Below are 24,065 nucleotides of genomic sequence, written 5' to 3'. Positions count from 1 at the left end.
TGTCTGTATGTGTATTCCACTAGGTACAGGTCTGGACATGCCTCGGCTGACTCCTCCCACTATTCCAGGTATATAAGTGACTACCTCCCAGTCCCTTAGTATTCTGGGCGGGTCGACCACTCGAGACAAGACCTTCATTCTTTAGTTAATAAAAGCCTGGTTGTTACTCGCTTAACCTCAGTCTTTTGAGTAATTGATGGCGCATCAATTTTATTAACTAAATTTTTTATAATGGAGAAGATCCTCACACCAGCATGCCTGGACCTGGACAGTCGGGAAGCGGACGCTTCCACCAAGTTTGCTCACTGGCTCATGTGCTTCGAGACATTCCTGACTGCCTCCATTGCGGTCGTAACGGATGCGAACAAACTGTCTGTCCTGATCTCCAAGGTGAACCACCGAGTGTACTCAGTCATCCGGGACGTGACCTCGTACACAGCCGCCCTCCAGCTCCTCAAGACCAAGTACACGCGCCCGGTGAACGAAGTATACGCCAGGCACCTACTGGGGAGTCGCAAGCAACAACCTGGGGAATCGACTGAGGAATACCTCCAAGCTCTGTCCGTGCTTGGCCGGGCCTGTGGGTGTAAGGCGGTAACGCCCACTACGTACACGGAGGAACTGATCCGGGATGCCTTCGTAGCGGGCCACAGGTCCAACTACACCCGACAGCGACTGCTGGAGCAGAGTGACCTCACCCTCGACAAAGCCTCCGAAATCGCACTAACGCTGGACGCAGCCTACCGGGGCATGGATGCCTACTCCTCTGCACTGTGGACGCCACGGGGAACGACAACCTGGGACACGGTAGGACAGCCCCATAGCACCGTGCCACCCCAGCCACAGCCCAACTACCGCAGCAGTGTCCCAAAGCCAGACAGCAGTACCCCAAGGCCAGAAATGCTACTTCTGTGGCCAGGCCAAACACCCCAGAGCGCGCTGCCCGGCGAAGAATGCGACCTGCTCGGGCTGCGGGAAAAAGGGACACTACGCCAGCGTCTGCAAGGCCAAAGCCACCCCGAACGCCAGCAGCGCCGCGTGTGGGCCGTGCGAGCCGCCATCTTGGGCCCCCAACAGCGCCGCGTGTGGGCCGTGCGGGCCGCCATCTTGGGCCTCCCTAGCCATGGGCGAACCACAGCAGCAGCAGCCATCTTGGACGACTCCAGCCACATGGGAATCATGGACGCCGCCATCTTGGACACCAGCCGGGCGCAGCAGGCCGCCAACCCCCCCCCCCCATCTGATACCCGCAGCGACACACCGACCCCTACGCTGGCCTCTGTTACGCTGGACCAAACGAGACCGCACCAACTAGCTCGGTCCAAAATGGACGTTAAGGTAAACGGCCATGCAATAAACTGCCTTTTTGACTCCGGGAGCACAGAGAGCTTCATCCACCCCGACACAGTGCGGCGTTGCTCTCTCCCAGTCCTGCCTGCGCACCAGCGGATTTCTATGGCCTCCGAGTCCCAGTCAGCGGACATTGGCGGCTACTGCGTGGTGACACGAGTAGTAGACGGGACTGTGTTCAATAATTTTAAACTCCTGGTCCTGCCCGACCTCTGCGCTGCTGTTCTACTGGGGCTGGATTTCCAGTGCCACCTCAGAAGCGTTACGATGGCATACGGCGGCCCCCTCCCCCCACTCTCAGTCCGCAGCCAGCAGCCTCCAAATTGCCCGCCGCGCACCAGATGCAACCTCTCCACACTCGGAGTCCCCCCCCCCCCCCCAAACTGTTTGCTAACCTCACCCCCGACTGTAAGCCCATCGCCACAAAGAGCAGGCGCTACAGTGTCGGGGACAGGGTTTTCATCAAAACCGAAGTGGAGCGGCTCCTGAAGGAGGGGATTATTGAGGGCAGCTCCAGCCCCTGGCGAGCCCAGGTTGTGGTTGTTAAGACCGGCGAAAAACAACGCCTAGTCATCGACTACAGCCAAACAATAAACCGCTACACCCTGCTGGACGCCTACCCACTCCCCCGCATAGCTGACATGGTCAACCTGATCACGCAGTACCGCGTCTTTTCGACCATTGACCTGAAATCAGCGTACCACCAGCTCCCCATCCGCCCTGAAGACTGCCAGTATAATGCTTTTGAGGCAAACGGCCGCCTCTATCACTTCCTTAGGGTTCCCTTCGGCGTTACCAACGGGGTCTCCGTCTTCCAAAGGGAGATGGACCGGATGGTCGATCAAAACGCGCTGCAGGCCACTTTCCCTTACCTAGACAATGTGACCATCTGCGGCCATGACTTGCAGGACCATGACGCAAACCTCGAGAAATTCCTCCACACCACCCAACTCCTGAACCTGACATATAACAAGGAGAAGTGCATATTCCGCACAGACCGCCTCGCCATCCTTGGCTGTGTTGTGGAACACGGGGTCATCGGTCCCGACCCGGACCGGATGCGTCCCCTTATGGAACTCCCACTGCCCCACTGCCTCAAGGCCCTGAAGAGGTGCCTAGGGTTTTTTTCCTACTACACTCAGTGGGTCCCCTACTATGCAGACAAAGCCCGTCCGCTGATCAAGTCCACCTCTTTTCCCCTGACGGCAGAGGCCCGCTTAGCCTTCCACCGTATCAAGGAGGACATTGCCAAAGCCACCATGCACGCAGTGGACGAATCCATCCCCTTCCAGGTGGAAAGCGACACGTCCGACTTTGCCCTGGCCGCCACCCTTAATCAGGCGGGGAGACCTGTGGCCTTCTTCTCACGAACCCTCCAGGGCCCGGAGACCAGACACTCTGCGGTCGAGAAGGAGGCCCAGGCCATTGTGGAGGCTGTGCGCCATTGGAGGCACTACCTGGCCGGAAAACGATTTACCCTGCTCACTGACCAGCGTTCGGTTGCTTTTATGTTCAACAACAAGCAGAGGGGCAAAATCAAAAATGACAAGATCTTGAGGTGGAGAATCGAACTTTCCACCTACAAGTACGAGATCTTGTACCGGCCTGGGAAGCTCAATGAACCCCCAGATGCCCTATCGCGTGGCACCTGCGCCAGCGCGCAGATCGATAGGCTGAGGGCCCTCCACAATGACCTCTGCCACCCGGGGGTCACCAGGTTCTTCCACTTCATCAAGGCCCGCAACCTGCCTTACTCCATCGAGGAGGTCAGGACCATGACCAAGAACTGCCAAGTCTGCGCTGAGTGCAAACCGCACTTTTATAGCCCAGACAGAGCCCACCTGATAAAAGCCACTCGCCCTTTCGAACACCTGAGCGTCGATTTTAAAGGGCCTCTCCCCTCCTCTGACCGCAATATGTACTTCCTCAACATCATTGACGAGTACTCCCGTTTCCCGTTCGCTATCCCCTGCCCGGACATGACCAGTGCCACGGTCATTAAATCTCTGAACAGCCTCTTCACCCTGTTCGGTTTCCCCAGCTATATCCATAGCGACCGGGGCTCATCGTTTATGAGCGACGAACTCCGCCAGTACCTGCTCGCTAGGGGTATAGCCACAAGCAGGACCACCAGTTACAACCCCCGGGGGAACGGACAGGTGGAAAGAGAGAATGCAACAGTTTGGAAGGCCGCCCTACTAGCCTTAAAGCCTAGGGGCCTTCCGACCTCCCGCTGGCAGGAGGTGCTCCCCGATGCGCTCCACTCGATTCGGTCACTGCTCTGCACTGCCACCAATGCCACCCCTCACGAGAAAATGTTTGTCTTCCCAAGGAAGTCCACATCGGGGACATCGTTACCGCCATGGCTGACGTCCCCAGGGCCGGTACTACTGAGAAGACACGTGAGGACCAATAAAACGGACCCCCTGGTCGAGAGGGTCGACCTCCTCCACGCCAACCCCCAGTACGCTTACATTGCGTACCCGGACGGGCGGGAGGACACAGTCTCCATACGAGACCTCGCACCCTCGGGGACCGCTGTAACCCACTACCCATTACCACCCCCCCCCCCCCACGACCCGATATCCAACCCCAGCAGCCGGCTCGCCCTGGACCGTCACCCACGAGGACTACACTCCAGTGCCCCAGCCTACACGGGACGCGACGCCGGAAGCTCCACCACCCCTGCCGTCGCCACGTCGATCACAGCGGCAGACAAGACCTCCGGAGAGACTCCAATACACGAACTTTTAAATACACTTCACCCCGCCGGACTCATTTTTAAACAAGGGGTGAATGTGGTAAACCACTGTTATACCTGTCTGTATGTGTATGTGTATTCCACTAGGTACAGGTCTGGACATGCCTCGGCTGACTCCTCCCACTATTCCAGGTATATAAGTGACTACCTCCCAGTCCCTTAGTATTCTGGACGGGTCGACCACTCGAGACAAGACCTTCATTCTTTAGTTAATAAAAGCCTGGTTGTTACTCGCTTAACCTCAGTCTTTTGAGTAATTGATGACGCATCACACACAAAATTTGTAATTATTAAAACAAGCCAAGTAAGAAGATAAACATATATTGATTAAGAAATTCCTTAATAATTAAGATTCCATCTCTGTTAGTAATTTTAAAGAGAGGAACTGTGGAAAAAAAAGAAAAATACAAAAAAAACAATATTATGCTAGCATGTGCTTTTTTGGGCAAAATTCCCAAAATTCCCAAGCTAAACTTACCGTGGAAAATTTCCGGAAATTTCCCGGAAACTTTCCACCCCTTTGCAACCCTAATCCTTGTTCCTGTACTCAAACCCTCTTGCTACGAAGGCCAACATACCATTTGCCTTCTTAACCGCCTGCTGCACCTGCATGCTTACCTTCAGCGACTGGTGCACAAGGACACCCAGGTCTCTTTGCACTTCCCCTTCTCCCAATCTATTGCCATTCAAATAATAATCTGCCTTCCTGTTTTTGACACCAAAGTGGATAACCTCGCATTTATCCACGTTATATTGCATCTGCCATGCTTCTGCCCAATCACCCAACCTGTCCAAATCATACTGGAGTTTCTTGGCATCCTCCTCACAGCACACACACCCACCCAGCTTTGTGTCGTCTGCAAACTTGGAGATATTACATCTAGTTCCCTCGTCTAGAACATTAATATATATTGTGAATAGCTGGGGTCCAAGGACCGATCCCTGCGGTACCCCACTAGTCACTGCCTGCCACTCAGAAAAGGACCCGTTTATTCCAACTCTTTGCTTTCTGTCTGCCAACCAGTTCTCTATCCAAGTCAATACCTTGCCCCCAATCCCATGTGCCTTAACTTTACACGCTAATCTTTTATGCGGGACCTCATCGAAAGCCTTTTGAAAGTTCAAATACACCACACACAGGAAAGATCAGAAAGGTGATAAAATCCAGAGAACAGTATTACAGGATACTTTGGTTTATCCGGAGGTTAACTGTCCGGAATGCTCAAGCCACCGGCAAAAATCAGGAGCCGTTTCGTTAGTTTTTTTTCTTTTCCTTGCTTTTTTTTTCCACCAGTCAGGCTCTGCAAGGTCTCGCCGAAGCTGTTGCTAAGCTACAGAGACGCTTGCAAGGTACAGCCGACTGTTTAGAAGCTGTTGCTAAGCAACAGGGTTTGTTGCCAGATACGGAGCTCAAAATCTCCATATGTTTCAACATTAGTGCTGGTTTGTCCGGCAGTTTTGATGGGACGGCAACAGCTCGGTCCTGTCGGTGCCGGATAGCACAAAGTTTCCTGTACTATGCCTTAAGGAAGAGGAAGGATAAAAGGTGAAAAAATGACAAGAAATACTTACGCCCTTTACTCCCTTTTTAAGTTTGTCATCAATAAATAATGACAAATATTCTGGGGACCTGGAGTTGAGGTTAAGGAAGTATTCAAAGTCACCAGCAATGGTCTGTTTAAAAAGACGATCATTGTTGAATGAATCCTGAAGGAAACGATCAAATCTGCCCTTCAGATCGAGAAGGCCCTGTTTGAGCAAAAATATATATGTTTAATAATCTGCAGGCCCATTCTGCACATTGCCATTTCAATAAGCCTGTAGTTTTCAGAACCTATGATAAACCTCCAGTTATATCTTAACTAATTATTTGTAAATGACATTTACTCTAGAATAATTTTAGTATAGTTATCAGCAAAGTCATTCAATATTTTTAAAACTGGCTGCCAACTTGTACTGTTCAGATCATGGGAGTGTGACATATACACCAGTAAAGCCAGGTCATTTATCCCCACACCAAAATCACATAGCCATGAAAGTCTGGGTCAACAATACTGTTACTGAGTTAATGGAACAGCACCCTCCTATTACATATATGGAACTCTATCATGTCACCTCTCAGTCTTCTCTTTTCTAATCTGTTCAGTCTTTCTTGATAGATGTACCCACCCAGTTCTTATCATACTTGTAAATCTTTTTTTGCACTCACCCAGTTCTTACATCATACTTGTAAATCTTTCTTGTACTTTCTCCAGTGCTTCTATATCCTTTTTGTAATACGGAGACCAGAACTGTGCAGAGTACGCTAAACATGGTCTAACCAAGATTCTACATGTATTTAACATAACTTCTCTGCTTTTGAATTCTATTCCTCTAGAAAATTAACCCCAGTGCTTTGTTTGCACTTTTTAGGGCTTTGTTAACCTGCGTTGCTACTTTTAATGATTTGTGAATCCGTACCACTAGCTCCCTTTGCGCCTCTACCCCATTTAGACTCTTATTTTCCAAAGGATGGGTGGCCTCCTTATTCCTCCTACCAAAATGCATCCTCTCACACTTACCTATATTGAAATTCATTTGCCATTTACATACCCATACTCCAAGTTTGTTAGTATCTTATCGAATTTTGTTGGTCTTCCTCATTATTAACTATACCCCGCCAGCTATGAAGCTACTAAACAAGTACCGACATAAAAGTGCCTTAATTTGTAAAAGTACATAAGTAAGCTTGCAGAGACCAGTCATTGAGAGTCTCCGTCAAACTCCGATTATATAACTTGGACAATCTGATCTGCTGCTACTACAGTCAGCAAGAATTGGCCGCCTCCCATTGCCCGGATGCAGATTCTTGCTTTTCAATGCAAGTTATGAACTCTGGTAAAAGTTGGAACAAGTCCCAGGAATATTTTCTCCCTTTTTTTTGGCAAGGGGAAGGGAGGTTGGATTAGGTCAAGTGCGTGGAGGGAGAAAGAGAGTACTTTACACTGAAAATACTTCTCATCCTACCCCTACACCAGAATGATGTTACCTCTTAAGAGATTCAAATTTATAAGTTACACTGGTCAGATTTATTTCTCAGACTTTTAGTTCAATGCAACTTTCAAAGTGACATTCACTTTATAAATTATGTTAACTGAAAACCTTTTGACAAAAAAAATTTCATTATATCCAACAAAAATCTAAAATGTGCTGGTTAAAATGTATAGATTGATGAACTGATAAAAGCACATTGCAATCTACTTTACTTGTGCATTTTGATTCAGGTTACTAGCTGTTTTTTCCCTTCTACTTAACAGCAATTACAATGAAAGCACAGAACTGTCTCATACTGACCTGGATGTAGTCCACTGGGTTCTTGCCTTCTCCTTCCTCAGACACCAGTGCCTTGCCCTGTTCTCTCAGGTATGAACTCATACACTCACACATAGTTTTCAGTCCATTTGGCACACGACTGAAAAGCTTGTACATACAAGCTAGGTCTGAAACAGGATATAAAGGACTTTGTGTACTAGCTTGATTGTGCACTGCAAAGTTCTACAGTGTAACGGTTACATTTTAAAATACAGACACACATTTTAGCAATAAACTTTAAAGTCAACAATGCTAAATATTTCTGTTGAGCACATCTCTTGCCTCTGCTGCACAGTCAATCTTACTGAAAGGGGCACTGCAGTTGAATTAAAAAAAAACATCAAGTTGAAGAGATTTAGATGCCAGCTTGGCCTGATATGCCATTCATTTTTTCCAGATGGCTTTCTGATTACTACTGGGTGTTCAACTGGATTTTCCATCAACAGCAAATTATTGGTTACAAATAACTGACAATGAAAACCTCAATGAACTAGGTGATGGGTGTGGTAAACCACTGTCATACCTGTCTGTGTCTGTATGTGTATTCCACTAGGTACAGGTCTGGACATGCCTCGGCTGACTCCTCCCACTATTCCAGGTATATAAGTGACTACCTCCCAGTCCCTTAGTATTCTGGACGGGTCGACCACTCGAGACAAGACCTTCATTCTTTAGTTAATAAAAGCCTGGTTGTTACTCGCTTAACCTCAGTCTTTTGAGTAATTGATGGCGCATCAATTTTATTAACTAAATTTTTTATAATGGAGAAGATCCTCACACCAGCATGCCTGGACCTGGACAGTCGGGAAGCGGACGCTTCCACCAAGTTTGCTCACTGGCTCACGTGCTTCGAGACATTCCTGACTGCCTCCACTGCGGTCGAAACGGATGCGGACAAACTGTCTGTCCTGTTCTCCAAGGTGAACCACCGAGTGTACTCAGTCATCCGGGACGCGACCTCGTACACAGCCGCCCTCCAGCTCCTCAAGACCCAGTACACGCGCCCTGTGAACGAAGTATATGCTAGGCACCTTCTGGGGAGTCGCAAGCAACAACCTGGGGAATCGACTGAGGAATACCTCCAAGCACTGTCCGTGCTTGGCCGGGCCTGTGGGTGTAAGGCGGTAACGCCCACTAAGTACACGGAGGAACTGATCCGGGATGCCTTCGTAGCAGGCCACAGGTCCAACTACACCCGACAGCGACTGCTGGAGCAGAGTGACCTCACCCTCGACAAAGCCTCCGACATCGCACTAACGCTGGACGCAGCCTTCCGGGGCATGGATGCCTACTCCTCTGCACCGTGGACGCCGCGGGGAACGACAACCTGGGACACGGTAGGACAGCCCCATAGCACCGTGCCACCCCAGCCACAGCCCAACAACGGCCCAACTACCGCAGCAGTGTCCCAAAGCCAGACAGCAGTATCCCAAGGCCAGAAATGCTACTTCTGTGGCCAGGCCAAACACCCCAGAGCGCGCTGCCCGGCGAAGAATGCGACCTGCTCGGGCTGCGGGAAAAAGGGACACTACGCCAGCGTCTGCAAGGCCAAAGCCACCCCGAACGCCAGCAGCGCCGCGTGTGGGCCGTGCGAGCCGCCATCTTGGGCAACCCCAGCCATGTGCGAACCACCGCAGCAGCAGCCATCTTGGACGACTCCAGCCACATGGGAATCATGGACACCGCCATCTTGGACACCAGCCGGGACGCAGCAGACCGCCAACCCCCCCCCATCTGATACTCGCAGCAACACACCGACCCCTACGCTGGCCTCTGTGACGCTGGACCAAACGAGACCGCACCAGCTAGCTCGGTCCAAAATGGACGTTAAGGTAAACGGCCATGCAATAAACTGCCTTTTTGACTCCGGGAGCACAGAGAGCTTCATCCACCCCGACACGGTGCGGCGTTGCTCTCTCCCAGTCCTGCCTGCGCACCAGCGGATTTCTATGGCCTCCGAGTCCCAATCAGCGGACATTGGCGGCTACTGCGTGGTGACACTAGTAGTAGACGGGACTGTGTTCAATAATTTTAAACTCCTGGTCCTGCCCGACCTCTGCGCTGCCGTTCTACTGGGGTTGGATTTCCAGTGCCACCTCAAAAGCGTTACGATGGCGTACGGTGGCCCCCTCCCCCCACTCACAGTCCGCAGCCAGCAGCCTCCAAATTGCCCGCCGCGCACCAGATGCAACCTCTCCACACTCGGAGTCCCACCCCCCCCACTGTTTGCTAACCTCACCCCCGACTGTAAGCCCATCGCCACAAAGAGCAGGCGATACAGTGCCGGGGACAGGGTTTTCATCAAAACCGAAGTGGAACGGCTCCTGAAGGAGGGGATTATTGAGGGCAGCTCCAGCCCCTGGCGAGCCCAGGTTGTGGTCGTTAAGACCGGCGAGAAACAACGCCTGGTCATCGACTACAGCCAAACAATAAACCGCTACACCCTGCTGGACGCCTACCCACTCCCCCGCATAGCTGACATGGTCAACCAGATCGCGCAGTACCGCGTCTTTTCGACCATTGACCTGAAATCAGCGTACCACCAGCTCCCCATCAGCCCTGAAGACCGCCAGTATACTGCTTTTGAGGCAAACGGCCGCCTCTATCACTTCCTTAGGGTTCCCTTCGGCGTTACCAACGGGGTCTCCGTCTTCCAAAGGGAGATGGACCGGATGGTCGATCAAAACGAGCTGCAGGCCACTTTCCCTTACCTAGATAATGTGACCATCTGCGGCCATGACTTGCAGGACCATGACGCAAACCTCGAGAAATTCCTCCGCACCGCCCAACTCCTGAACCTGACATATAACAAGGAGAAGTGCATATTCCGCACAGACCGCCTCGCCATCCTTGGCTGTGTTGTAGAACACGGGGTCATCGGTCCCGACCCGGACCGGATGCGTCCCCTTATGGAACTCCCACTGCCCCACTGCCTAAAAGCTCTGAAGAGGTGCCTAGGGTTTTTTTCCTACTACGCTCAGTGGGTCCCCTACTATGCAGACAAAGCCCGTCCGCTGATCAAGTCCACCTCTTTTCCCGTGACGGCAGAGGCCCGCTTAGCCTTCCACCGTATCAAGGAAGACATTGCCAAAGCCACCATGCACGCAGTGGACGAATCCATCCCCTTCCAGGTGGAAAGCGATGCGTCCGACTTCGCTCTGGCCGCCACCCTTAATCAGGCGGGGAGACCTGTGGCATTCTTCTCACGAACCCTCCAGGGCCCAGAGACCAGACACTCCGCGGTCGAGAAGGAGGCCCAGGCTATCGTGGAGGCTGTGCGTCATTGGAGGCACTACCTGGCCGGAAAACGATTTACCCTGCTCACTGACCAGCGTTCAGTTGCTTTTATGTTCAACAACAAGCAGAGGGGCAAAATCAAAAATGACAAGATCTTGAGGTGGAGAATCGAACTTTCCACCTACAATTACGAGATCTTGTACCGGCCTGGGAAGCTCAATGAACCCCCAGATGCCCTATCGCGTGGCACCTGCGCCAGCGCGCAGATCGATAGGCTGAGGGCCCTCCACAATGACCTCTGCCACCCGGGGGTCACCAGGTTCTTCCACTTCATCAAGGCCCGCAACCTGCCTTACTCCATCGAGGAGGTCAGGACCATGACCAAGAACTGCCAAGTCTGCGCTGAGTGCAAACCGCACTTTTATAGACCAGACAGAGCCCACCTGATAAAAGCCACTCGCCCTTTCGAACGCCTGAGCGTCGATTTCAAAGGGCCTCTCCCCTCCTCCGACCGCAATGTGTACTTCCTCAACATCATTGACGAGTACTCCCGGTTCCCGTTCGCTATCCCCTGCCCGGACATGACCAGTGCCACGGTCATTAAATCTCTGAACAGCCTCTTCACCCTGTTCGGTTTCCCCAGCTATATCCATAGCGACCGGGGCTCATCGTTTATGAGCGACGAACTCCGCCAGTACCTGCTCGCTAGGGGTATAGCCACAAGCAGGACCACCAGTTACAACCCCCGGGGGAACGGACAGGTGGAAAGAGAGAATGCAACTGTTTGGAAGGCCGCCCTACTAGCCTTAAAGTCTAGGGGCCTTCCGACCTCCCGCTGGCAGGAGGTGCTCCCCGATGCGCTCCACTCGATTCGGTCACTTCTCTGCACTGCCACCAATGCCACCCCTCACGAGAAAATGTTTGTCTTCCCAAGGAAGTCCACATCGGGGACATCGCTACCGCCATGGCTGACGTCCCCAGGGCCGGTACTACTGAGAAGACACGTGAGGGCCAATAAAATGGACCCCCTGGTCGAGAGGGTCGACCTCCTCCACGCCAACCCCCAGTACGCTTACATTGCGTACCCGGACGGGCGGGAGGACACAGTCTCCATACGAGACCTCGCACCCTCGGGGACCGCTGTAACCCACTACCCATTACCACCCCCCCCCCACGACCCGATATCCAACCCCAGCAGCCGGCACGCCTGAGCCCGTCACCCACGAGGACTACACTCCAGGGCCCCAGCCTACACGGGACGCGACGCCGGAAGCTCCACCACCCCTGCCGTCGCCACGTCGATCACAGCGGCAGACAAGACCTCCGGAGAGACTCCAATACACGAACTTTTAAATACACTTCACCCCGCCGGACTCATTTTTAAACAAGGGGTGAATGTGGTAAACCACTGTCATACCTGTCTGTGTCTGTATGTGTATTCCACTAGGTACAGGTCTGGACATGCCTCGGCTGACTCCTCCCACTATTCCAGGTATATAAGTGACTACCTCCCAGTCCCTTAGTATTCTGGACGGGTCGACCACTCGAGACAAGACCTTCATTCTTTAGTTAATAAAAGCCTGGTTGTTACTCGCTCAACCTCAGTCTTTTGAGTAATTGATGGCGCATCAATGGGTATATACTGCAAATAAATGAAGGTAGTGGAGATCAGGCCACAAGAGTTTTGGTCATTACCCTGGCAGCTGTGGGCCATCAGCAGCAGCAGAACATAAGAACATAAGAAGTAGGAGCAGGAGTAGGCCATACGGCCCCTCGGGCCTGCTCCGCCATTCAATAGGATCATGGCTGATCCGAACCTAGACTCACGTCCACTTCCCTGCCCGCTCCCCGTAACCCCTAATTCCCTTATCAGCTAGGAAACTGTCTATCTCCGTTTTAAATTTATTTAATGTCGCAGCTTCCACAGCTCTCTGAGGTAGCAAATTCCATAGATTCACTACCCACCGAGTGAGAAGTTTCTCCTCATCTCAGTTTTGAAAGGGCAGCCCCTTATTCCAAGATTATGCCCCCTAGTTCTAGCCTCACCCATCAGTGGAAACATCCTCCCCGCATCCACCCGATCAAGCCCCCTCACAATCTTATATGTTTCGATAAGATCGCCTCTCATTCTTCTGAACTCCAATGAGTAGAGGCCCAACCTACTCAACCTTTCCTCATCTCCGGAATCAACCGAGTGAACCTTCTCTGAACTGCCTCGAGAGCAAGTAAAGCTTTTCTTAAATATGGAAACCAAAACTGTACGCAGTATTCCAGGTGTGGCCTCACCAGTACCCTGTATAACTGAAGCAAGACTTCCCTGCTTTTATACTCCAGAATTGTATTCCACTGCAACCTCATGGCCCAGCATATCCCTCACTCTACCATTACCATCAAGCCAGGGGACGAACCAAGGTCAATAAGGAGTGCAGAAGAGCATGCCAGGCATACGTAAAAATGATGTGCCAACCTGGGGAAGCTGCAACATAGGACTATATGCATGCTAAAAAGCATGCTATAGACAGATCTAAGCGATCCCACAATCAACGGATCAGATCAAAAGACAAGGCTGAAGCATTTGCAAACATCTTCAGCCAGAAGTGCAGAGTGGATGATCCATATCGGCCTACTATCACAGAAGCCAGTCTTCAGCCAATTCGATTCACTCCACGTGATATCAAGAAGCGGCTGAGCGCACTGGATACATCAAAGGCTATGGGCCCCGACAACATCCCGGCTGTCGTGCTGAAGACTTGTGCTCCAGAACTAGCTGCGCCTCTAGCCAAGCTGTTCCAGTACAGCTACAACACTGGCATCTATCAGACAATGTCTATCCCAGTATGTTCTGTCCACAAAAAGCAGAACAAATCCAATCCGGCCAATTACTGCCCATCAGTCTACTCTCAATCATCAGCAAAGTGATGGAAAGTGTCATCGACAGTGCTATCAAGCGGCACTTACTCACTGATGTCCAGTTTGATAGCCACCAAGGCCACTCGGCTCCCGACCTCATTACAGCCTTGGTCCAAACATGGACAAAGGAGCTAAATTCCAGAGGTGAGGGGAGAGTGACTGCCCTTGACATCAAGGCAGCATTTGACCGAGTGTGGCATCAAGGAGCCCCAGTAAAACCAAAGTCAATGGGAATCGGGGGGAAAACTCTCCACTGGCCAAAGTCATACCTAGCACAAAGATGGTTGTGGTGGTTGAAGGTCAATCATCACAGCCCCAGGACATAGCTGCAGGAGTTCCTCAGGGCAGTGTCCTGGGCCCAACCATCTTCAGCTGCTTCATCAATGACGTTCCCTCCAACGTAACGTCAAAAATGGGGATGTTTGCTGATGACTGCACAGTGTTCAGCACCATTCACAACTGCTCAGATAATGAAGCAGTCCATGACCGCATGCAACAAGACCTGGACGACGTTCATGCTTGGGCTGATGAGTGGCAGGTAACATTTGCGCCACACAAGTACCAGGCAACGACTAACTCCAACAAGTGAGAGTCTAACCACCACCCCATGACCTTCAACGGCATTACCATTGCAAAATCCCCCACCATCAGCATCCTGGGTGTCACCATTGACTAGAAACTTAACTGGACCAGCCACATAACTACTGTGGCAACAAGAGCAAGTTAGAGACTAGGGCCTAGAAATTGGCCTGAGGCGCCCAAGCGGCGCAAAGTTCGCCTGGGCGCTGCAATTTGTGCCGCGATCGCCGCAAATTCAGTTGAAGTGCCCCTAGAGGGAGACAGGGCGCGGCTCGAGGCGCACCGCGTTCCTCTTAGGGCGCTGAAAGTGAATTTCGCAGCGCTACGTGCCGCAGCGCCACACGCTGCGGCATGGCACGCTGCGGTACTGCAGGCCTTCCTCCCACTGTTAAGGGGGCAGGGCCTGCAACAGCACGAGCCCCGATCGCGAGTGCCGGCAAGAGAGCCCGGCACCAAGGAGAAGTGCCGGGCTCTCGGGAAGCAGCCAGCAATGCCGCGGGGGGGGGGGGGGGGGGGGGGGGTGAGTGACCAGGAGGCCGGGGATGGAGGTGCTGGCAGGCGGCCGCCGAAAAAGCAGCCGCCCCGCACCTCCACCTTAACTTGCGCCTCTGCCGGCACAGTAAGGCCCCGTGAACCGGGCGCGGGTAGCGAATGGCGCAACTGCGGCGTTCGCTACCAAATATTGCGAACGGGGTGCGAATGGGGCGCTGCGCACACCGATGACGTCATCGGTGGCGGTGCAGCGCAAATGTCTAACGCCACCATTAGCGCCCCTGCTGAATATCGCGGGAGGCGCAGCAGCCACTGACTGCCTCTTTAGCGCTAACAGGTGGCGCTACTCACCCAATTTTTCCCCCTAGGTATTCTGTGGCAAGTGTCTCACCTCCCGACCCCCCCCAAAGCCTTTCCACCATCTACAAGACACAAGTCAGGAGTGTGATGGAATACTCTCCACTTGACTGGATGAGTGCAGCTTCAACAACACTCAAGAAGCTCAACAATATCCAGGACAAAGCAGCCCACTTGATTGGCACCTCATCCACCACCTTAAACATTCACTCCCTCCACCACCAGCGTACCGTGGCTGCAGTGTGTACCATCTACAAGATGCACTGCAGCAACTCGCCAAGACTTCTTCGGCAGCACCTCCCAAACCCGCGACCTCTTCCACCTAGAAGGATAAGGGCAGCAGACGCATGGGAACACCACCGCCTCCAAGTTCCCCTCCAAGTCACACACCATCCTGACTTAGAAGTATATCGCCGATCTTTCATCGTTGCTGGGTCAAAATCCTGGAACTCCCTACCCAACAGCACTATGGGAGTACCTTCACCACACAGACTGCAGCGGTTCAAGAAGGCAGCTCACCACCACCTTCTCAAGCGCAATTAGGGATAGGCAATAAATGCTGGCCTTGCCAGCGACACCCACATCCCATAAACAAATAAAAAGAGTAGCAACCAATAAAGCCAACAGAATACTGAACTATACAGTCAAACCAGGAGAGGGCAAGTCAGAGGAATCAGGTTCAAACTGTGTAGTGCTCTAGTCAGACCACACGCAAGCACGATGTTCAACTCTGGTCATCGAGAAGGAAGGGAGACATTCAACCGTTGTAGGTAGTGCAGACAGAAGTTGGATTCCAAGTATTAGAAGTCTGAGTCATGAATAAAAATTGTAGAAACCTGGGTGTCGGCCATAGAGGTATAAGACAGATAGTGAAAGGTATGAAAAAGATTAATCTGAAACATTACTTTAAACTAAATTGCAAGTAGGACAATGGTTCAAATTAGTCCAAGTAAATTTAGGATTAATATCAGGTCTTCTTCAGAGAGAATGATCAATACATGGAATGGACTTCCAAATAGAACAGCAGAGATGAAAACCCTGGAATCATTTAAGAAATAATTGGATGCCACAATTGGGCGACTTCAGGGCGTTTCTGGATAGATCAAATGAAGCATGCCAGACGGTCTTTCTCATTCATAATTATCTTGCGATATGAAGATAGACCAGCAGAGTTTGCATCTAAAATATAATCGGTGCATTTTTGTACTGAGACTACCATTTTAAGGCAATGGATGCCTCTTAAATAATCTCAACCTCCTGAGACAACAGAATGTGCCTACATTTTACAAAACAACTCTTGATAAACAATGAAAAAGGAATGAAAAAATAAAAATCAGTAAAATCCTTAAATCTCTGTAACAAATCCAAGAATACTGGCTTAACTGGATAATTGTATAGACCATCCCTTCCTAGAGACAGGTGATGCAGTGGGTTTCACCTCTTGGATACCAGTTTAAATCCAGCACAAGTGATGGGATGAAAGGGATGGGCTAGCCATAAAGATCCACAGTGAATTTTGTTTGAGGAGACTCAACCCAGTTCCATGTGGGCATGGCCAAGAAAAGCTCCTAATTAGGCATTAATTGGCAATCGGACTCAGAGGCCAGAGGATGGCTGTTGTGGAAAATAGAAAAATGTCACGATCATGCAGTCGAGGTGCTCCGTTAAGACTGGGGTGAAGACACATTCATAGGACAGAGTAGAAGCAGCTCCATTCTTGCTCAGTGCTATACTTGACCTATGAGTGCTCATTGTTGATGCTTGGTACCCAAAATGGGAAAGTGTTCCATTGCCAACATTGCTCAACTTATCAGCACAAAAACTCACCAAAATTAAAATAACCCCTCTTTCTATCACAAGACTCAGAGATGCATACAAGAAAAAATTGGCAATGGAAATGGAAATATTCAAATTGAAAAGCAGGAGTCTGTACACATTAAAAGGAATATTTGGAGTGTGTTCAAGGCTGCACACTAAGGGTTTGGATGATATTTGTAAATCGACTCTAGCATATCGACTTTAGCTTTGCCCTCATTGCTTAGATCATGTAAATTCATGTGTTACAACCTTGTGAAAATGCCAAGCCATCCATTATTCTCAATGTAATTTATGAGAGATACACAGAACTTATAAAACACTGGGAGCAAGATTAATTACAGCCTTTAACTCACTCTCTAATAATTTATATTAAAAAAACTTTTAAGTTAAAAATAACTTCTGTTTCTTACTATTCTTGGGATTGTTCCAGTGTCTCCGTACTGTGACAAAAGGGTACTTTGTGGCTTCTACACAAAGGAGGCCAATAATGAAGGTTATAAACAAGACAGTTAAACTTTATTTCTCATACCTATAATTATTATGCTTTTTCAATCACTCAGATCCTTTGTATAATTTAAGTTCTTTAAAATTTTTCTGTTTGACGTTTTGGGAAAATCCTATTGTACTATAGAAATATTTTTAATTGAAAACAGCACCAAACATTAATTGAGACCATAGGGGTCAGATACTAGTAGGGTGCTCAAAATATAGCTAAATCAACACCATATCCTGTAGTTGGACCAATTTATTCATTTGAGATACTTTTGGGAATCCTTTAAGGTACCACCTCTTCTTGTCCTAACTAAGCCTATTTGTAAAACAGTAATTGGACCAAATTATGGTAAATGGTTTGGGTTGCTGCACTGGGACATGATTACAATTTACTTGGAAAATTTGTAGATAAAAGGGAAATTCTGCAGTATACAATAGAGAATAAATGGTGACAAGGAGCATAAAGATAGTAACACTTGAAGGTCTTACAAGATACCAAACTGTGAATTTATCAGAAGTTTATATAATCACCTAAACCCAGAGAGTCTATTATAGACATTGAACACATTACCAAACAGCCAATTTGCAACCTCAAGCAGTGTTGCCCAGATCAGCAATACTCAGCTCCCTGTGTCTTCGATGAGTTCTCGTCAGACACTTAGGTTGATTCAATCTGCTGAATGTCTGAGATTTTCATCTCATAACTTGACCAGATCACTCCAACAACCAGGTCAAACTATAATACTCAGTTTTACTTTCTAAAAAAAAAACTTAGCAATCAATTTTGAGCAAAATCGGGGACTATTTAAAGTTACGCAGGCTGTAGCCAGATCTGAATTGGGAAGATGAAGGAGGCACAGCCAAGTATTAAAATATAGCATGTGTATATACAATATAAATAAGTGTGTCTAAATATAGATATATTATATAAAATAATGTAAAACTAACGTGAAAATTGAAGCTCAAGAGAAATAGGAAAGAGGAGAATGGGAAGTAAAGACAGCAGAAATGTATTAAAAACTACATATTTAAAATATTAGAATAGCATTATAAAAGCAACTCCAAGTAGCTGAAATGTTAAAAAAACAAATCCAGCCCTGGGAAAACCAGAATACCAGAGAGCTGCTAGCAGTCCATGGGTTAACATACAGTTCAGTACCATTTTTTTCCCCCCAGAGACTTCCTATTGGAAGATTCAACAAGAGTTTATATTTTCCACTATCACCGCTAAAAGACAGTTGGTTTTGATGCAGCTCCACATCACGTGCAAAGGATGGGTGCTTTACAACATATAGGTGTGATAAACTTACTATTTTTTTGTTAAATTTATACTTGGTAAAACTCCTGCTGCATTTTCTCCATGGAAGTGTTCACAAATGTGCAATCTTACTTACTTAACAGACTTCAAACAGAAATACAAATTCTCACTTGTTCCCTCAAATAGAAAAAAGAGAGTAGATTGTGACATTCATAAGGTTAATAAAACATAGCACCCGAGTTAACATTAAATCCAAACTGGAAACAAAATGAATACTACCTTGTATTAGAATCATAGCAAAGATGATCACTGTACGTTAACCCAAAGGTTCATAATAATAGCAACCACGAACTCAACACAAATTAATCTAAATATAGCTAAATGTGAATTGTGAAAATATTTAGATCTACCAAAAATTAAACTTGTACACAACTGAACAGACAAGCGATGTAGTTTAAGAAAAAATCCTATTGCCCTTTTGAATTTACCTTCTGTCTTTCCATTTTTTAACATATGAACTAGGCCAGAGTTTTCCATTTCTACTATAGTCTTCATGTGCTTAGAAATTAGTTCTCTCTCCACCACCTTCACAATTGGTTCTTCTGTGGATTTATCAAGACAGTGCATAACTCGTTCAATTTCTTCGTTAATCCGTGCCTCCACTTTCTTAATGTACACAGATGCACTATTCTCTGCTAAGAACTTCTGGCTTTCCATCTGTGTAGAAAGAAACATTTGACCATTTTACAGATTAACAAACAAATCTGAAAAAAGAAATACATTACATAATGATCTTAAAACTAGATTTTTAATGGCTATGCATTGCCTCATTAATAAAGAAATCTCAATTAAAAGCATTTAAACTTAGATACCTGGAAGAATTCAGCAGACATTTCTAAAAACGGAGCCTCGAAATCTTCCTCATACACTGATCGTCCTTCTAGGCCAAGAATCATTAACATTTGGCAGGCATTTCGAATTGCACCTCTAGTAAAACAAAATAAATTATAGAAAAAATATACTCTCTGAAAACAGCATTCATAAGTAAACTATCAGAAGTTTCTCTTTTTAAAGGAATGGAAGAGGAAAACCTAATCTGAATACATCAGACCAGCAAATTATACTGTAGCAACAATTAAAAATAGGCTGGAAGAATATTAGGTAAAAGAGGCTCATGGGATTGGGGGTAATATACTAGCGTGGATTGAAGATTGGTTAACAGACAGAAAATAGAGAGTAGGAATAAACGGGTCATTTCCAGGTTGGCAGGCTGTAACTAGTGGAGTACCACAAGGATCAGTGCTTTGGCCTCAGCTATTCACAATCTACATCAATGATTTGGATAAAGGGACCAAATGTAATATATCCAAGTTTGCTGATAATACAAAGCTGAGTGGGAATGCAAGTTGTGAGGAGGATGCAAGTAGGCTTCAAGGGAGTATAGACAGGCTAAGTGAGTGGGAAAGAACATGGCAAATGGAATATAATGTGGAGAAATGTGAAGTTATCCACTTTGGTAGGAAAAATAGAAAAGCAGAGTATTTTTTTAAATGGAGATTGGGAAATGTTGGTGTTCAGAGGGACTTGGGTGTCCTTGTACACGAATCACTGGAAGTTAACATGCAGGTACAGCAAGCAATTAGGAAAGTAAATGGTATGTTGGCCTTTATTACAAGAGGATTTGAGTATAAGAGTAATGACCTCTTACTGCAATTATATTGGGCCCTGGTGAGACCACACCTGGGGCATGGTGTACAGTTTTGGTCTCCTTACCCAAGGAAGAATATACTTACCATAGAGGGAGTGCAACAAAAGTTCACCAGACTGGTTCCTGGGATGGGGGGGATTGTCCTACGAGGACAGATTGAGTAGACTAGGCCTATATTCTCTGGAGTTCAGAAGAATGAGAGGTGATCTCATTGAAACATACAAAATTTTTACAGGGCTTGACAGGGTAGATGCAGGGAGAATGTTTCCCCTGGCTGGGGAGTCTAGAACCAGGGGTCACAGTCTCCGAATAAGGGGTCAGCCATTTAGGACTGAGATGAGGAGAAATTTCTTCACTCAGATGGTGGTGAATCTTTGGAATTCTCTACCCCAGAGGCTCAGACATTGAGTATATTCAAGATAGAGATCGATAGATTTTTGAATGTTAAGGGAATCAACTGATATGGGGATAGTGCAGGAAAGTGGAGATGAGGTAAATCAGCCATCATCTTATTGAATGGTAGAGCAGGCTTGGAGGGCCAAATGGTCTACTCCTGCTCCTATTTCTTATGTTCTTAGGTGTAACAATCTAGAATCTTTTATATGGAAAAGAACTTAAGCTGATCAACTGTAAAATAGTTGGCCCTTCGATCAGCTTTCTGTTCCATAGGCTAGCACAAAATGGGCCAGAACTGTTATACTGAATCACTATTGTACAAGTCAATCTCCATCACTAATGCTGCAACAGCATTTGTGTCACACTAGCAAACTCTGCTGGCTTGACTATTAAGCACCGGCAACGTACAGTATTGAGGAAATCAGTACATGATATCCAAACTGATCAGTTTCTGGACCACTATGGCTTTTTTATTTAAAAAGCCACATTAAAGCAAGTGGAGCAACAGATACCACAAATAACACCATGCATAACAATTGAGAATACACAAAGAGTTTACATATTTGTTACATTTTATGAAAGGTTTCCAGGTGAGAATCACAAATGAGAAACTCTTGTAGAACAGCACAGCTTTGTGCTCAACAATTAGTTTACATAATAAAAGTTTCTGGTTAGGACTGCAAAAAGGCATCAACAGGATGGGAGCTTTCCAACTTGGTTTGAAAAATGTATTTGCATGGTTTGTAAGTGACGTAATCGTAACATTTTAACAAAAACTAAGCTGGGCTCCTCTGAACTCCTCTTACATAAAGAGTGATGAACCTTTAAAGCTTCATTTTCAAGTATACACTGCAAAATTTAAACTATGCAGTATTTCTAAAAAAATAATTCTCAGCTGGTTACAACTTGTTAAACTTTCAATTTTTGTCAACAAAAATATTTTGCCAGTGCATTCACAGTACAGGTACTACAACCATTCTATTAAAAGTGTGCAAAATGATAAATTTCAACAGCTCCAGTGTAACAAACGAGCACACAATACCCCCAAAATCCATTGCACGTCAATGCTTAGCTTATTAGCAGTTGACCAATCCTACCGCTCATTAGCATCAAGTGATGTGATGGTTGACCAATCCTACAGTTCAGTCACCTGATGGTTCACCAATCGGTGCGTCACGGGTGGGGCCTAATCTTGCAGCCTCCACAAACCTCGCCGCCATTTTTCCCCCTGCTTTTCCTCAACAGCGAGCGGGGCAGCTCCGTCGGCGCGGGAGGTGAGTTGGGGTCACTCGGGCCGGGCCTCCCAACCGCTCGGCCCGAGACACAGAGCGGGGGAGCGGCAGCGGCCGGCCGTCAACCGCGCAGCCCTCTAAACTGCCCTGGCAACGCCAGGCCCCCCCCCCTGCTAGTCCACCATAAACCAAATGTAAATCACAACATTATCCAATCACAAACCTTTGGACTACCCACAAACAGTTTCAGGCAGGAGAAGGTCTTCAGTCCATCTAGTCTACTTCAACAGTATTTCCTTGATGCAGTTCTAATAACTCTGAATCCCATTAGTTGACAAGAACCTGCCTAGTCCCTTCTTGAAACCCATTATGGTTTCTTGTTCCGCCATCTGTGCCAGTAATTTGTTCCATACTTTTACCATCCGTTTAGAAAAAAGTTTCTCCTACATTTCCTATTTTCTTTTGTTGTCCATAATATGCAAGTACGACCACGTGCTTATATTCTGTACACGGCAGAAAAACTTACTTGGATTCAATTCGTCCAAATTTTTCATAACTTTAAATATTTCTAGTGTACCCCATCTCAGTCTTGTCTTCTCTTTTCAAGAGAGAAAAGGCCCAGGGTAGTGAATCTTTTCTCATACATCATTCCCTTAAGTTCTGGGATCAAGTATGTAACCCTTCTCTGGACCCCCTCCATGGAGTCTCTTGCAACCACGTCACACAAATGTTACTCGAAAGATTCAACACCAAACATTGTAGGAGACAATTATAAAGTTGAATTTATTTCTTATGCACATTGCATTTCCAGTAATTGTCAGCCATTCTAATGTTTGGGTGGGTACTCTCCATAAATGAGGATGCAATTTCTTGCATCTATCCAAATAGATAATTACTAGCTTCCTTAGTATTAGCATAATCTTCAAGAAACTGCACTGTAAAGATTATATCTACAAAATTGTCAACATTTCTTTATTAGTTGCAATTTGGTTTTGCCAACATAGCATTACAATTAATGAGATTAATTTGGCCATATCTTAAAAGCACAATAAAAAGTCACCAAGAAATGTAAAAATATTTTAGTTTAATAAGTTCAGTAAAGAAACTTAAGCTTGATAAAACAAAAGAAAGACTTACATTTCTATAGCACCTTTCACGACTACTGGACGTCTTAAAGCACTTTACAGCCAATTAAGTAATTTTGAAATGTAGTCACTGTTGTAATGTAGGAAATGCTCAGCAAGCTCCCACAAACAGCAATGTGATAATGACCTGATCATCTGTTTTAGTGATGTTGGTTGAGGGATAAATATTGGCCAGGATACCGGGGATAACTCCCCTGCTTCTCTTCGTAATAGTTCCATGGGATCTTTTACGTCCACCTGAGAGAGCAGACGGGGCCTCTGTTTTAACGTCTCATCTGAAAGACGGCACCTCCAATAGTGTAGCACTCCCTCAGTACTACAGTGAAGTGTCAGCTTAGATTTGTGCTCAAGTCTCTGGAGTGGGATTTGAACGCACAACCTTCTGACTCAGAGGCGACAGTGCTACAAACTGAGCCACTGGCTGACACTCAAACAGAAGGAAATGGGTCAATATGTACAGTAATATTACAAGCAGCTATGAGGCACTGGTACCAAGTAATGAGCGCTTGCCTTCACTTACCTGTCTACTACCTCGCCTTTCCTCTCCCGTGCAATCATATCCAGGAGAGTCTGACGTAGGTGGTCTCGGATGCAACCATAACGCACAACCTGATCTCTGAAAATGATCAACCCCAAGTTGTAAACATTCTCTACGTTATTCTGTTGTACATACACACGGTCCTGAAAAGGAAAATAAAATATGATAGTAATTTGGGTGAAACAGTTTTGAACCAGAAAATCTGTTGATTCCTGGTAACTTAAACATATTTTATTCCAGCTTAACAAAATAGCATACATCACTGTCAGAATTTTCAGGTCTATCTCAAGTACTGAATCACCCATCACTTCCTTATGAAGAACTTGAATGCCCTAAAATATGGAGTGCAAATTTTACTGTCCAATTTCTAGCTAATGACCTGGGGAATTGTAACATAGAACCTTTTTCATGTATACTAAACACTCGAACATTGCACATGCA

The 24,065-nt window shown here is 47.3% G+C and overlaps 1 protein-coding gene across 2 annotated transcripts in view; it reads right to left on the bottom strand.

Annotated features, from left to right (window-relative positions):
* Nucleotides 1–24,065, bottom strand: part of cul3b (cullin 3b) — a 104,810-nt gene that overhangs the window by 21,985 nt on the left and 58,760 nt on the right. For both annotated transcript variants that reach the window (XM_085990460.1, XM_085990461.1), the window contains 5 exons: nt 23,607–23,767; nt 19,478–19,592; nt 19,094–19,322; nt 7,445–7,590; nt 5,684–5,860 (listed from right to left, as the gene is read on the bottom strand). In XM_085990460.1, coding sequence (XP_085846586.1) covers nt 5,684–5,860; nt 7,445–7,590; nt 19,094–19,322; nt 19,478–19,592; nt 23,607–23,767 — 828 coding nt within the window. The remainder of the gene's footprint in view (nt 1–5,683; nt 5,861–7,444; nt 7,591–19,093; nt 19,323–19,477; nt 19,593–23,606; nt 23,768–24,065) is intronic.

Source organism: Somniosus microcephalus, chromosome 6 (assembly GCF_052327205.1).
Source record: "Somniosus microcephalus isolate GS21.2 chromosome 6, FLI_Smic_1.0, whole genome shotgun sequence".
Classification (NCBI taxonomy): Eukaryota; Metazoa; Chordata; class Chondrichthyes; order Squaliformes; family Somniosidae; genus Somniosus; species Somniosus microcephalus.
This window is presented reverse-complemented; position numbering and strand designations above follow the sequence as displayed.